This window comes from Anoplopoma fimbria, chromosome 9 (genome assembly GCF_027596085.1).
Source record: "Anoplopoma fimbria isolate UVic2021 breed Golden Eagle Sablefish chromosome 9, Afim_UVic_2022, whole genome shotgun sequence".
Taxonomy (NCBI): domain Eukaryota; kingdom Metazoa; phylum Chordata; class Actinopteri; order Perciformes; family Anoplopomatidae; genus Anoplopoma; species Anoplopoma fimbria.
The window spans coordinates 18049591-18066809 of NC_072457.1; the positions used below are offsets into that span (position 1 = coordinate 18049591).

At 41.1% G+C, this 17219-nt stretch overlaps 1 protein-coding gene across 1 annotated transcript in view; it reads right to left on the bottom strand.

Moving 5' to 3' along the window:
* The window catches only part of sorcs3a (sortilin related VPS10 domain containing receptor 3a), a 239875-nt gene that overhangs the window by 52248 nt on the left and 170408 nt on the right, over window positions 1-17219 (bottom strand). Inside the window, exons 8-14 of the mRNA XM_054603842.1 lie at window positions 14722-14811; window positions 14117-14296; window positions 8932-9078; window positions 5621-5723; window positions 4455-4531; window positions 2841-2932; window positions 1572-1679 (exon numbers count right to left, since the gene is read on the bottom strand). Coding sequence (XP_054459817.1) covers window positions 1572-1679; window positions 2841-2932; window positions 4455-4531; window positions 5621-5723; window positions 8932-9078; window positions 14117-14296; window positions 14722-14811 — 797 coding nt within the window. The remainder of the gene's footprint in view (window positions 1-1571; window positions 1680-2840; window positions 2933-4454; window positions 4532-5620; window positions 5724-8931; window positions 9079-14116; window positions 14297-14721; window positions 14812-17219) is intronic.

A 17219-nucleotide genomic window follows, 5' to 3' on the forward strand; every position in this document is an offset into this window, starting at 1 on the left:
AAAATACTTTAAATCATAGCAACGGCATTATGTCGGTGTATCAAAGAGCCTAAGTAATGTGCCACAGCGCTGTACATTAAAGCAGCTATTCTCAACCAGTGGGCCGAGGCCCCTGGTGGGCCGCAGAGGTACTGCTAAATAATTCCTTGGTGATTTACAAAGCTAGTTACTTTTATATCAAAATGTGCTCACAATTCACAGAAATTAAAATAAAAAACACAGTAATTCAAATTAACAAGGCACAGTTCCCTCTGAATATCACCACGCTGTTCACGACGCATCAGGTAGAGAACAATATATGACCGTGAATATAGTATCGGAGGAGAGGGGGTTTGATCTGACACGTATTTAGCATGTAACCAGAGACAAACGGACAAATATCACAGGACAGCAGGATTAGAACAAGAAAACATGTATTTTTCCATTTCATTGTGTCTTCAAGGCCTCTGAAGATCCTTTACCTTCATCACAATCTGAAAAAGAAATAAGGCATCACAATGGTTGAATTGCTAACGACTCACAACAAAGTCATAATCTGTGATGAGTGGTCACAAGCTTCAGTTTCAGGGGACAGAAGCCAAAATCGGTTGGATAACATTGATTTAAAGCTCTGTACTTGGAGGTGAAAGACACTGAGTGCACTCATAATGTCAGTCACAGTCGTTGAATAGGAAATCTGTGAACTCACAACTAGGATATGTATGGAAGGTCAAAATAGAAGCAGAAATGTTCGGATGATGGACTAGGATGATCATTTTATTATTGTTAAAAACAGTCAAAGACAGTCCAAAATATTATTATTATCAATTCAAGTTGTAATAAACTCCTTGATCCTTTAAAGGCCCTCAAAACGTGTCATGTAAATCAGCGTTTTATTATAAATGATGGATCCTACATGAACACACACTTTTTGCCAAAGCAATTTTTATAGTTCACACTATAAAAGATTTTTGGGTTGTTATTTTTTTTTTGTGGGCCGGATTTTAAAAGGACTGTTGTCACATATGTCAATGCACCAATCATTATGCGGTAATATTTGAATCTAAATGTGATGACAGTTGCGGGCTGGTGTGGCCCCTGTCAAAAACATGATCAGAACCACACAATTCTGATGAGTTTTTAATAAAAAAATAAAACATAGGATGGATTTTTTTTCAAATATCACTAACCATAAGCTATTATAACTAATGCTCATTTAATCATGATTAAATCATTTTATAGAGAAATATTTAAGATTTGAAGCCATGTTTTCAGGAGCTTTAATGTTGTCACAACAGCACTCCCATCAAACTAGTGAGCTCCTTATAAACACACCCATTGGTCAAGTGACCTAATATCCACAAAGGCCTACATGACCCATTACCTGCCCCTCAGAAATGTGGCTTAGTAAAGACTAAATTCCACAGAGGCTTGGCTGGACGCCTTCCTTAAAGGTCCTCCATCCATCTAGCCTTTTTGCTGAGAACCCAGAGTGCTGACCAGAATAGAAAAAATACCATTCACCTTTCACTCAGCCCACAATACCCCTGAAAAGGACAAAGAAATATGTCATTCATCTTTTCTGGACTTACGTCATGATTTGGTTCTCAGCCCCAGCCTCCACCAAGACTCCATCCACGAACAGAGGCACCAAGGAGAAGCTGTGCTGGGTCCACTGCCTCCCCTCGTCAAAGCTGACCCTGTGTATGTGAGTCAGAACGCATTCCCATCACAAACCCAGCAACCACGATGGCACGGAAACAGACGCTCTGTATTAGAGCCTGGTCATGGGGGGTGGGGGATTTAGGTGGTGATCAGAATGACTGGCTTGTCTCAGCAGAGGAGTCTCAGAGTCTCTGTGCAATTAGCTACTGTAGCTTTGGTTAAATATCAAAAGGCTGAGCATTAAAGGACATTTAAGAGACAGACTGTCTGCTTATCAAAGCAAAGGAAGCAACACAGCTTTAGGAGAATATGCCGAAAAGGAAAAGAGAAACGTCACAGGTCCTGGTCTGCACAGGGGTGAAAAAAACAAGACCAGAATAGAACTGATTCATGTTGAACTACAAAACTGCAGAGGGAGAAGGAGACAGCAAAATAAATAAAAAATATTGGACAGCTTTCATCATCGGGACCAGGCTCTATTGATTCTGACAGCTTATCAACATCAGTGCTTGAGTGAGAACAACTAGGAGTACCTGAGTGTGACACGGGTTGAAACACTGCTGAGGCCTGTGCTTGGAAGCACACACCTTGATTTCTGATTTGGCTAAAAGCACTGACAACGCATTGACATGCACCTTTTAGGAGGTTCAGGCAGGGGGAGTGTTTAACTGAACACTGGCTAAGAAAGCTATACGGCTCCGTAGCTGCTGCACACTGGCTTTGGAGTTTCACAGGATTCTTTCTATCTTTTTTTTTTCACATCTCCTACCACCACACTTAAATTGGTTGGGGTAAAAAAAACAGCAGGCTCCACTTCACTGGTTCTAAAACTAATTTCAGAATTGTTGCAAAAGCGACTGGAGAACAGATCTGGTCTCACTTGGATTAGTCTGCACTGAGGCAAAGCGTAGGCAACCGATTTGGCAAGAGGAAGGCAATGTGTTAATGAAAACACTAAAAGGGGGGGCTCAGACGGCTGGCTGTTAATGATAAGTGACTTGAAAAAAAAATTCTCAAATTTGACTGCCTAGGACTTTTTTTGCACGGAGCCACAGTCGAAGTGCATCGCTAACTGGATCAAATGTCACATACAGTATAAACCATGGGGGTAGAAAGAGCCTTAAAACAGCTAAAGCAAATTGAAAAAGCAATTTAAGAAAAGAAGAGTGTCCAAAAAAGTTTCTAAACGGACATACCACAAGTGTCTGGTCGGCACAGACGGCTGTTTGACAGCGACGATGGCTCCTCCTTTGTCCAGAAACCACACATTGTGCTCCTCTTCAAAAATCTGAACGGACACATGCAGGAATGATTCATTACATTATTGATGCAACAGGCAAAATATTACTTTCATAATATACAAGGGAGGCAGCGGCTGCGGCTCAGTGGAGAGCAGGGTCGTTAACCCTAACCTAATGACCAATCACTGGACCGCATTGTTTGTACGGGCAACTCCTTCTCCTTTGTTTTTGTTCCAAATTATTTGACATGGCTATTTATGTTTCTTTACCTCAGTTTATTCCCATGTCATATAATGCAGCTTGGTCAGTGGCTCTTCATTCCCTTAAAGCGTCAATTTTTCACATCTCAGTGACGGCGTGACAATGTGAGCTTGATATATGAACAGTGTCTTTTCAGAATAAACTCCTGTATTCAGTGGAAGTTATAGTTTTAGGAAAAGAGCATGGTTAACGTTAACTTGACTACATACATGACTACTGCACATGAGTCACATGAATAAAGACTGACAAATGTCAATGTTAACTTTTAGTTTCTCCTGGACCACTGCACCTTGCCTGAGTTAAACGATTAGACTTTTCTCGGCGAAGCTTCTTCCATGATCTATTTAACGCTACAACTCTTTTTTGACTAAAGCAAAAACATACCAAGGGAGTATAACTACTTTTTTTGTGCAATTTAGGACATTTCATTGATTTATTTTCCATGTCCATTGCTTTCTTATGCAATACTTCAAAATATGCATAACAGTATGGTAATGGCAACATGGCTAACGGCTCTAAAGTAACATACAAACATACCTAACATACTGTCTGTCTACAGTCGTCACCTAGCATTGCTTCTAAGGCCTCTAAGGCTACATTATTGTATGCAGGCTTGGTATTATTCTGTGGCATAGTTCACTAGTTCACTAGTCCTGGATGTAACCCATAGTTTAGGCTAGTGTTAGCGTGTCTGTCCTGCTATTTACTGGCTGTGGGGAAGATGTGCAATGTTTGCCAAACCCAATGTTAAACCACATGGGTATAGTCGGAAAGGCACAGGTGATACTAATATAACTATACCAGCATGTACAATACCAGGACCAGCTATTGTGTTCACAAAAGTGTAAAGTGTCAACTGGGTTGTTTAACAGGACGTCTTAATGAAATATACATATGGAAAGCCAGTTGCTGTTAAGTCAACGAGTCTGTCAGGTGGCTTTGACAGAACGGTTTACCTCTGTGCTACAATAACATACATCTTTGGGACTACGTATATCTCTGTACACTGCATATCCCTTTAACAGCCACTTCTAAAAACTGCACAGCTCTTCCATTTCAAATCAGGTATATCGTACGTAAATGTTGGTATTGTTGTCAAATGTTTTATCCTCTATGTTCGATGTTTCTCGATTGTTATAATACTTGCTTTTATTTTTCATGTCATTTTATGTCATGCACTGAATCACCAAAGCATATCACTTGATTTTGAGGGGTATTTTATTTGAACCTAATAAAATATGGTTTATTAGCAATAAACCATATTCTGATTCAATTTCTGAATCTGATTGATCCCGGTGTGACGCTCACCTGTCTCCAGCTATTGCCAGCATCCGATGATATGAACATGCCAACATTGTTGTAAGACAGCTCTGCTCCGATATTCCCTGCAGGGGAAATACCAACAGAACAATATGACAGAACAAAACTGCAGATCACACAGACAAAGGGCCATGTGTTTTTAATTACTTGCTGCCAATCACACTGCTTCTGGGATTAATTCATTCCTCTGGCTTGATACCCAGTTCAGCTTGTCGTCTTCTATCCGCGTTAATAATACAGAGAAGACCCTAGGTTAATTCCTACGGATGCCTGCATCAATTTAGGCAACATAATGTGAGATATGGAGGAGGGCGGATGCCTGCTTCGCTCTGGCAGTTTGCAGTGTTACAACACACACTGCCTCCAAAGCTCTTTAGCTGCGAGTGTGCAGTGAGTGGACTGACTTCTTCCATTGGTCTGCTCCACTATCTTGGTCATGGCTCAGTAAATAGGCATGTGTTTGATCTGGATGGTGTTTGTCATGTTGGTGAGACGATCTCTGCACCAGCTGACGTCTTAAAGGCGCAGTGGGCAAAGTGAATCAGGGTGCCAAAGCAAAGGCCCGGCCAGCAACACGCAGACACACCAAGACACACTGTGCAAGCATATCAGCGGAGATGTATGTTTATTCAGCATTCTCACACACCCAGGACAAAGCAGACAGATCCAAAGACAGTCACACACACACACACAGCAAAAGGCTGACTGCTAACGCTGCCACTGGGTGCTAACAATTCTATTTGAACTTAAATGATCTCTCTTCTTTGCTTCAACTCTTTCAAATGTTTTTACCCTGAGCAGGTTCACAGACACTGCACAACACAAATTGTGGCTTTTTTCTCACAATGGCATAATTGTCTGGGCAATGTGGCATCAAAACAGGTGGACCTGGGATCCCAAATATATTTGACTGTGGAAGAAGTGGAGATACTGCAGTGCATTGTGCCCAGAGTGGCTCAAAGAGTCACGGAGACAGAAGCTGAAGTGAGACGATGTCCAGGCTCCCTCGTAGCTGACTGGAGGATCATAGTACTACTCTTCTTCCAAAATACCTTGCTTTTGTAATTTGAAATGCCCATTTGTACTTTAAAAGAAGCAAGGCACAAAAAACAAAAAACATGTGAAGAGGGTTTGTTGTGAGTCTTTTCTCTTACCTGTGGCGACTATGATCCCTGGTGCTGAATTCTTGGTGGAGATTGTTCCTGACAAGTAAGGGTTCTCTGACATATGCAGTTGGAGATGGAGTGAACAGAAGGGCTGCAGAAGAAGAAGATTATTGTGAATGCAAATGAAAAACTCAGTGCTTGTGCACATACATTTGGGTATCTGGAGAGCAACCCACAAACTGTGAAAGACGACAACCCTTCACTTTTTTGTGGTTCGTCAATATCAGAAAACATGTGATTCAATAAACCATCAGATTATTGTCGTACATGCAGACTCACTACAACCTGACTCCACCCACACCTTGAGAACTACACCATATTTCCCCCACAAGCCAATCAGAGTGGCCTTTTCTTGAGGGGTTTGAAGATACAGGCGCTAAAACGGAGACAGAGGTTGAATTCATGTATATTCAGACGGACAGTGTGAACCTGAAAATGAACATGTGTCCCTTTTTAGTTAAAGAGAAAATAAATAGATGTAGACAGGTTTTAAAATAGTGGCATATTCATTTAACTTGCACATCACTTTGTCTAAATGGTGAAATATTATGTTGAATTATATTTACAGTAAATATGATATAAATCAGTTGTGTTCTTGCTGTGAAATTGTGAATCATGAAATCCATGACCATTTATAAATGATAGGGTCAGAACACAATTGTAGAGCAAAAACAAAACCATGACAGAACAAGCTTGATTCATTAGTCTCCCAAACAGAACAAACTGTGTTTTAATACATTTTTGCTAATTGCGTTTAATCTGTCATTAATACAAAGAGGCATGGAATTTGCTTTGAATGAAGCCAAGTCTCCAGGGCATGCGCACAAACGAACACAATTACATTTGTTCACAGAGCAGGAAACAAAATTGTGTCTGCTTTTATCTTTGAAGCAGACAGCGTGTCACACTGGTGTCAGGACATCAAGGGCAGCGGGACTGAACAGGGTAATCAAACGGAATCTACGGCGGTAATTAAAATGTCACATGAATGCACAATCACAGGAAACCTGTGAGCCACACCACACGCAGCAAAATCACCTCTTAAACAGCACGGAGTCGCCCTAATGTCTCAAACATGATTCCTCCCAACAGTCACTCTGTTAGTTTGAGACGGAGGGAGGCTCTCTAATGAGCAGCGACACGCCGTCAACACATGCAGTGTATCTAGATCTGCCAGCGTTTATCATTTAGAAACACATACTGCAGTATGTTGCAGTTAAAGGCAATACTAACCTCTTATAGAATTGTATTCTAGTAGTTTATACATTATATTTTAAACAGGCCCTATTATGCTATTTTCTGGGTGCATATTTTTATCTCCAGTTCCAGTTACAACATGTTTACATGCGTTAATGCCCATAATCCTCCTTGTTTTTCTCATCCTGGCTGTCCTGCAGCACCTCTTCTCACCCTCTCTCTGAAATGCTCCGTTGTAGCTCCTCCCTCCAGAAAGCAAAGTCTGCTCTGATTGGTCAGCTAGCCCGCTCTGTTGTGATTGGTCAACGTTTCACATTTCAAAAAACTCTTCCTCCAGAGCTTCAGCTCCGTCTCTCTCTTTTGTTGTTTGAGGTCCAAACTAGCTAGAAGGAGTTTTACGTCACTTCTGTAACATTATGACCTCATAAAGTTACAGAAGCGAAGGAGAGAATTCAATGGAGCCGTTTGAGGAGCTCAGGAGCTTCTGAGGGGGAGGGTAACTCCTTTTAGGGGTGGACTTCAGGTTTTACACTCTACGAACCTTTTACATGTACAAATATATATATAACACACTAAAGGAGAGGGAGAAAGTGGAAAAGCATAATAGGGCCATTTAAAATCAGCTTCTTTCTTCTATGCAGGTTTATATGACTGGAAGGGACTGAAGCGGTATAGTGCATGGCCAGTTCAGTCCTACTTTCTAATACCGTAACCTTCATAAAGACTGCATCGGTGGATACTAAATTAGTTACAGAAAAATATCAATGTATCGTTTGGTATGGATAGTGTTAATCAATGGATTTCTGTCCAGATGTCCTGCAGCTTATTTCCAGATGGTCAGTGGTACAACAGTCCAAAGAAGAATCTCCCTGATCAACTAAAGAGCTAACAGTTTCACCCTGAACTGCCCAGGTAATTTAACTATGAAAAAAATAAAAAATGTATATATTTACTCACAATAGTTCCCACTTTGTGGTGTTACAAAAAACTCTTGGGCATAATACCACACAGTTTCTTCAATAATGAAGAGAACATTTGTGAAGCTACTGGTGATGGTAAGACACCACTTCCTGCATTTTTAGGCAAACACTTAACTTGTCAGGTTAATCATAGTATTTTTGAAGTTGATCTAAAAAAATTGTTAGACATTTCAGCACTTTTATTTAAGAAGATGGTGAAGACATCTCAGTGCTTATAGCTATGAAATCACATCAACAAACTACAATCAGCTTATAATGCATTATCAGTATGTTTGTGATGCATTATAGACATGGCTGTCATAGAGAGTGTTAGCAAACGTTTTATTGGAATACAAACAAGAAAAAGATGGAGACATTGTGATGACCCCTCCCTTCCACTAGTCCTGTTTGCTGGTTCTTTGTCTTCCAGGTTGTTGATGCTGCTCATGAGCCACACCTGAGTATCGTAGAGTCCCAGTCATAAAGACTCAGCACCTGAACAGGGATCTCGTCTCTCTCTCCTCCTGGGGCTCTTCCTTGGCTGACCCAGCTGCTGCTTTGTTTAGTTAATGTTATTTGTTAATAGAATCTGTTAAATAAATGAGCCTATTTATTACATATACACTGGTCTTGTCTCCTTCATGTTGCAGTCTGAGGGCCGGGTTGTAACAACACCAAGTGAACAACTCTCCCCCAAATCCCAAAACTAGAGTACTGAAACTCAAATGTGTGTCATAAAGTATACAATGGGGAACTGCTCCATAGACAGTGAATTGGGAGAGATATTCTAGAGTATATGGGAACAGTTTCTGTTTCACAGCTGACAACACTACAGTTCAATAAAGTTGACTTAGGAACATTAAAGGACAATAAAAACAGCGGAACATTCATATTTGAGACTCACTTCTCTGGTTTCTGGCTTTGAGAGAGAGAGAGCACCTCATGTTCACTAATATTGACTAAACTTTCTTAAGCCATGGAAATAACATGTTGGAATAACTAATTTAGGGGGGTTTGCCCTTCAAAAGTGTCTCTCAACCACTATCAACCAACAGAGACTTTTCTTAGTTAAATATCAGTTTTTTTCTTTTTAAAGATCAGCAGGGAAGGCCTTTGAGCTACAGTAAACGTGCAGTTTCTTACCAGTATGCAGTGAATGTCGTTTCCATCCAGGTCAGTGGCCGGAGCCTGCAGAAGCCTCCACTCCCGGCCTTTATTGTAGGTCATGTAGGTCTTCACTTGGTTGTCTTGCCTCTTGTTAGCGATCAACATGCCTTTAATTCCTGCCACCTGACAGACACAGACACACATCACAGGCTGAATCTCATCTTTACCCTCTTAATGCAAACCAGCACAGTATGTTTTACACTAACGGCCCATTACAGTTCAGTCCTCCATTGCAGATGAAACGCGTACCCAGTGCTCACATCAGAAAGGGCATTTTGTGTAGTGAGGTAGCAATCTTCTCCATACAAGCTCAGCTAAATGCAAATGGTGTGCTTATCCTTTCTTGCTGCAGCTGACAATCTGGCAGACAACATCAGCAGAGCTGGCTGCATTATTTTATTCTGTGCTGAGTGCTATCTGTAATTATATCCTTACACATCTCAGCAATCCTGACAGTACAGGATCATGACCGCTGAGAAGTGACACCTTGTCTTTTTTCAGTCCAAACACACACACACACACACACACACACACACACACACACACACACATAGACACACACCTCTCTTCCAAAATCCTCCCTGCTAGTTGTCTCTCAGGTTTTAGACTTATCCCTCAACCAAACCAAGGCCTGATATATGCAATGGTAAGGACAGAGTCACTCCAATGGTTGCCATAGTGAGGGGCTGCATTCCCTCCCTGAAGGCTGCGTGTCCGTATAAGTGGCACTAATAGGCAGCACATTTGACATTGTCATAGAAACATGGCGTTCTGGATGGATGCGGCTAACGAGGGTCCTCACATCCTCGTCCAACCCAAGCTGTCAATTATTTACTGCATCCCCTCCATCACATTCACACGCACACACATCTGCACACAAACAAGGAGCACCACGCCTCCCAACCAGCATACATTTCTCTCCATCCATCACTCCCGCCACCCACACACTACTTTATAACAACAAAGTGAAGGACGCAGGCATAGATCTCTATCCTACAGCAGGGAACACTCTCAGCGATGCAGCACTAAAGGAATACTTCTACTTTTTCACTTATTATTTTGCCGCGTTGGTGCAATGACGTTATTAAGCAATCCTACCATTTGCTGAATACTTGTGAGTAGAGATTAAAAAAAAGGAATGAAATTGTGCCAGCCAGTTACAATAATCTCTGCTACCTTCAGTGAAGCACCAGTCAGATCTCTGACCATACAAGTGGTCAGCAGTGCAACACCTTTTCAATGCAGAGGACAACACATCTGAAACTCTGTTTAGATCTACTCCCAGCATGCATCTCTATCTGCTGTCACAGTTAACAGCAATGGGCCCTGTTGACTCAGTCCTATTATCATACAGCAGGGAATTCTGAAATAACACAGAAGGGGGGTGACTTGAATGATCATCATTTACTGCACAGGAAACATGCCTCAGATACCCACATCTATTCAAAATAAATAATGCAACCAGCAATGTTGCAGTTTATTTCATCATCTGGAATCATCAATCAATATTGAATTCATGATTTTGTGAATCAGTGAACCGGAAAAAAAATTCTGTTATATTCAATTCAGTTAATCTACTGTTAGTTTGTTTCTACAATACGGTTTGTATTGCTTAATTTCAGAAGTCACAGTGTGCCGGTATGTTTTAGAATACATTAGCCCTTTAACCATTGCCTTGGTGCCTTGAATTACTATTTTATGCCATCTTACTCAAATCATTTTGTTTTTCCTCTTTAAAATGATTTATTTCCCCCTCATTCAGTACCAATGGCTATCAGGGGCTCCAGTAGCTATTCATTTTTTCTCTGTACTGATCACAAGTTCCTGGAGGCCCAGCTGACATCTTTAATTTGGTTTGTCAACCCAACAGTCCAAAACCCGAAGCTATTCAGTCTTTATGATAGAAAAACAATTAAAAGAGCCGGAATCCCAAACAGAATGTTGAGGATTTTTGTCTGATTAATGACCAACCCTATTAGTCGATTATCAGAATTGATATATTATATTATATAAAATGAATTATCTGTTTCAGCTCCACTTTGTACTTAAAGCTTCATTAATTGATTTTTTTGGGGCCACTCGTGAAAAAGCTGAAAACAAAGCAAAGACATTACAAAGACCATATGAAGTTGTTGTTCCTAACATTGACAAAGAGTTTTCCCATAGCACAAGCAAGGCAATATTAGCATTGGAGTTGTGTTTGTGTCGATATGACAAATAAGTCCAATATTAATTCTCCTTCCAGCTTCGTTCTGATCTCCATCAATTCCTAAAGGAAATATCTGGATGTCCACTTTGTTCACCAGCCAGTCGCTCTGTTTGTCTGTTTGCTGTTCAGTGATGAGCGGTAGCATACAGTCAGGTGATCACCAAATCAAACCAAACCAATGAGCTAAATGATGCTAAAAGAGGCTAAAAAGCTCTGTAAAGCTTGAGGGATCTACAGAACACGGTGATTGATCTCTGTGCATTGGTCAATACAAACGACCCCATTTATATTACACATGGTAATTTGAGCCATTGCTGATAATAAAATATTGATTGATGCAGCTTTAAACTTGTATCCTACCAAGTGCCACTGCATTTTTCATTTTGAAAACTGAGGGGGATTTGAAATAAATATATAGACACCACATCAAAGTGCTCCATCCAGCGCCTTGTTGCTGTTGTGGTGGTAAGCAGCTTTTCTTTTAAGAGATTCAGATTTTCAGAAAACTGAAATGATCACATGAGGAGAAAGGCCTCTCAAATGTGTGAATTTCTAAATGTTCAATAGATTAAAACATAGTTTCCCATTTGAAAACGCTGCTATTCAGTAAGGTGGAGAACCTTTATGGAACAGCAGTGAATCTGCAGTTATTTAACATGGAGCAATTAAGCATTTTACAGCATATTTTATGGCTCGTTTGTTGAATCACAGCGTTGTGAGTTTTAAGGGTGCTTACAGAAAAAACACAAACACAAAGGTCTCCCATCCTCATAAGTATCGGCATATCCAGATCATCTAATACTCTTCAATGACAACAATCCACTTCATGTTGTCAATCAATCATTCAGAGCTGTTAATAGCGACTCGCAAGAAACATTAATGCTTTTTGATGCAGTGAACCGGGGCCAATCAGAGTGATAATTGTAAGGAGAGCCACCTGCTAAAGTACCTCTCATGTAGAGACGCAATGTCAACAGATAATTCGTTTGCACAACAAAGGCTCATGATTACAGAATGTGGCCTTATCCAGTATGATTGACAATGAAATAATTCCTCTAATTTAGGAGATGATTGTGCAATTTTCTGCGTGGAAATAGCATAATTTATTTTAGGGAGGAGGATACAGCGGAAAGAGAGTTGAGACTTCTAAGTGGATGAACAAAACAACTTCCACATACTTTGCTGTCTCCCCTCTGGTCTGAGTGGAGCTGTGTCTTCTCTCTGGAACATTAGGCCTGTGAGGTGCAGTTTGTCAGGGTCTAACAGCAATAAATGGGATGAGTTCCACAGCATATATCTTACCCTGTGTAATGGGTCGGATTTATCAGAGACAGCAGTGTGTCATCTATCTCTTGTTTAGGTTCCGATCAAGAACGGAGCTGTGACCGTGTGACAAATGTAATTAAAGAACGACATAATTTCATGCTGGACGGTGAAATGCCTTTACTGCTGCATGGTTAGGGGAGCTGCACACACATCCTGTGCAGGAGAGGTAATGGCATTGTTAATTACCGCACTGCTGCCACAGCGGCCGGCCGATATCTCACTTCCTTCACTCTCTCAGCCACACCTGTCAGTGTAGGAGTGATAAACTGGCTGCACCGGGGACTGAAGAAGGAGGGAAATCTACTATCCTGCTATGAATGCTAATGCAAAAACATACAGTGGCTAGCCAGTAAGCTAACAAGGGCATTACAAGTCCAGAGGTGCATGGCAGTGAGCCCCATTAAGCGTGATCTTTATACTGCATATGTCTGCTGTCAGGAAGACGGACGACGACAGCCTGGAATGCAAACCTGCGTCTAAGACAAGACTCTGCAACACACACTCTACAGAAAGTAAGCTAACAGTGGCAAATCATTACCCCATGACTTAAAGCAGTTGTTGGCAATGACCATCTTCATCCAGTTCAGTGAGGCAGCAGTGTGGCCCCCCCGATATCAGACTTCCTCCCACAATGCTCCTTAACTATTTGAGCTGTGAGGCAGAAAACTTGTATCTCCATATTTGGTCAATGTTATTGCCCCCCCTATGTCCTCCTGTGGGTTTTACAAATATTTCACAAATACAAAGTATTAAAAAGAGCCTGTGACTAGATCTCGTTTCTCTCATCTGATCCTCAAACTGAAGACAAAACCTCCTATCTCCACCCTGCCTCCTTCTTGAATGAGGTGTCGCTCACAGCAGAGCTGAAGGTGAATCGTGATAAGAGGAAATCCTCTGACTTTGTATGAGGAACCGTTCCCGTTTCGTAATGACCCAAACATATTGATACACTTCTCAGCGGGGCCGCGCAATCTGCCCAGCCTGGAAGGTCCCGGGGTAAATGTGGCTCTTGGCTTTTAAGGTCCAGACGGGAGCTTAACAGCAGCCCCCATCTGGACCTCGTCACTTCCCGGGGCTGTGGACTTAGTGGTTTCAGCGGAGAGAGCTCAATCAATGTCATCAAATAGGCCCGAGGTTGCAAACTATGCAACTATGTGTAAAACTATGCATCTTATATATTGAAATGCATTCTTAAATAAGCGTGACAAAAAAAACAAATCTTCAGAACTATGATCAGCAGAAATGTGACTGTTGCTGAATGTCTGGTTGACATTTGTACCAGATTTAAATGTGAGTTTAAATGTGTGTGCCTTTAAATGTGGGTTGGAAGTATTTGTTCCAGACATACTGCAGCAAAGGGATTGTTGGGTCACTGGTATCGATTGATGCACTCTTCTGAGAGACTGCATGGGACTTTTGGCCAATGGCAAATCAAGAACTGTATCTAACGCACATTTACCCAGAAGCTCCACTATTTGTGTGTTGCCACATACTTGTGCCTGTACTTTATGGGTGATCTTAGAAGCAGTGAGAAATGAATAGTCCCTGGAGCCCTCCATAGATTCAATCAATGCAAACCTTACTGTATGTATCCTCCCAGAGTGACCACTTTCATCAGGTGCCTACCTCGTACAGATCCAGCATCTGGTTCCCTCCGATGCCTTTGGTGGTCTTGACATTTTCCATGGCCAAGGTGAAGTAGATTCCTCTTGTGTCAGACAAGTAGAGGTTATAGGTGTCGTTCTGGTTCCACTCCTGCACCGCCGCGAATACCTGTTTCTCATCGGTGCTGACAATGTGTAAATCCTATCAGGGAGCGGGGGGGAGATTAAGAGGAGTTATGAGTGGAAGTGGAGAGGTGACGGTTTAGAACATGCTGACCCCGTGGGACTGGTCATGAGATCAATGCTGTGGTGTGAATAGAAATGTTTGAAGACATACTGTATTGAATTGAGGATAACTCCCAGTGTGGTTCCATGACCAAAAGTATGAATTTAAAAGGGCATGTCTGCCAGTTTTTGAGGGGGAGCAAACTGAAACAAGAATGTGGCCACATTCCTGTAGCTTAACACATCTTTAGCCAATCTATATCAAATTCCCCTATTGTGACAGCTCAAATGTAAAAGATCTCAGCAATAGGAATGTTAGTACTTAATTAACTCTGTGACATAAAATGTGCCTTTAGAACAGATTTCTGAGTCCTAGAAAGTAAAAATAATGCTGCAACTTACCTTAGGCAGGGAATATTTGGGTAATTTGATTTGTATGAATGTGTCTCTCTTGTAGGACACATAATAGGTGGCTCGTCCTGATGTCGGAACCTACAACAAATCAAGTACAATTCATTAAAAAAAATGTTACACACAAGGTTCCCCTGTATTAACCAGAGATTTGGTTTTATATGAGCCTTGTTTTAACAGCATTATGCTTGTCTTTCCAACAAGTTTTCTCTCCCAACTTCTCAAATACCGGCGTTTGGTCAGTGGCCATACACTTCACACCATGATGCAACAAAACTACTTGATTAGGTTTAGGTTACAAAAGTACAGAGTTAGCATTAGAATAAAAGTGAGCATGGTTGTCCTAAAACAGGTACGCTTGTTAGGTAACTTGCGCTAGTAAAGTCCAGTTATGTAATCAAACTAAGCTAAAATAAGTCACTATTGACTCGGTTTCACATGGGACACCGACAGAGGTCTCCTTGGTCCTGTGTTTGCTTGACCCATTCAACCTCTACTCCCACACAACCTATTCAGATTTTCTTGCTCTTTATTCTTTGTCAGTTGTTTGACTGTCTAATAATGATGGTGATGGGTTTATGAAGGGTGCCTCAGTCTGTCGGTATCAGACGACCAGGGCCACCGATCAAGTGGGTGACTTAGATGAGTCTGGAGCGATAATGGGTTACTCTTTCACTATTCCTCTTAGCACTGTAGTGATGGAGCTCTGTAGCGGAGAAAATGCAAGGGATACTGTGTATCAAGGCGTCATGTGTAGCCTCATGACTGACACAATATCATATTTTCTCCAATCATTGAAAGTGTATGGTGAAAGCACACATCCATCTCTCTCTGGTTTTCAAGGCTCTGCTGGATACACAGGGTATTTCTTTTCTTTTTTAACCTGGCCATTCATAGTGATCTCCTGACTTGCATTCTGAGGATGCTCCCCTCTCTAGGTGTCAATGAGCTTGGTGGTTTCCAAGTGGACTTGGTAAATATCTTGTAGGACAATCAATAGTCTCATTATTCTTTGTAAAGAGAAATCTTTAAGTTGCCTAACAAGCCGCATCCACAGGCTAAGAGAAAAAGAAATCCTCCATAATGGTCTAGACCCTTTGCAAACACACCAAGCTGTTAGTTGTTAGCTTATGCAGCAAGAAAACACAGGGCCGGTGGGTGTCATTAGCCTGAAGGCCAGCGAAGCCTAGCATTTTATACACACACACACAGAGAGCAAAGGGAGACTGCAGCCACATAACACACTTTCCCCTCCTATCAATAACATGAAATTCATTACAGGGAAACCTTCAAATCAAACTTGTAGCTCTCTGCTGAAGAGAAGCGATATATGTATTAATGTTGAATGACAGGGCTGGTTCTTTTACTGATCTTGTAAGTGCTCTGAATGGCTCTGAAGAGAGAAAACAAGCTCAGAGAGGAAACATAGCCGACTAGCAGCGAGCAGTGCACATGCAATCGAGTGAAGGAGCAGGAGATCGATGGCCGGGTAACCAGAGGCGGTTTGAACTTTAAGAGGAATTGGTATGATTGATTTTTTTTCCCATCCCTTCAGGTTCTTTCGTCTGTGACGCATACGTGTTAAATGTGGGTGTGCTAGAATTGAAGAGGAGGTTTAGGTTGACTGCTCGTGAGTTTACTTGAAAGACGACGGAGAGGTCAAACAGGATTGAAGGATCTTTGGAGAACAACTCTATCTCATTGTCTAATGTGCTGCCAAGGCCGGTAATGGCTCTGCAGGAAGGACTCAGGTAAGTAGGCTTCTGAAAGAATCCCTCTTCTCTACTGAATGAAACATTTAGTGGGATCAAACAGCTGGAAGAGCACCATTACAACTACAACTACAGTACAACTGCTACTAGGGCTGTGTATTGGCAAAACGCTGGCAGTACATTTCAGGGAGGGATTACAATATATTACAATACATTAGGAAACTATTAACAAGGCGTTATATTTATGACTTGCATTTAAATTATTAATAAACATTTTTTTGAGAATCAGTACAATATTTACAGTAACATGATATTGCAAAAATTAAGTGATTCATTATTTTCTAACCCTTAACTGCTACTACTGAATTTCATAACTAAAAGCAGAATGTATTAGTTTAATGTCCTAAATACATTATTAAAATACATATATTTTCTGTAAAAATACATTTAGAGCAGTAAGGTTATACAAGGTTTGCACCTGCTGATGTTTGAGACTTGGTTGACTGTGAGAGTGGAATATTATGAAAATGATTATCAGTTTGTTGTAACAATTTAAAAAGGTATGAGCAGCTGGTTTTCAATATAGTGAAGTTTTTCGGAATACTGTTGGAGGCGGTGCGTTGGTCTTAGAGCAACCTTTGGAAGGAGAAACATTTTGTAGAGGTAGTCGGAAAACATAACCAGACTGTTATAACATAACCTTTATTCCTAAAAACGGGTGCTCACCTTTAACAGATAGAAAGCAACAAAACAATTGTTGGAAATAAATTTGAATAA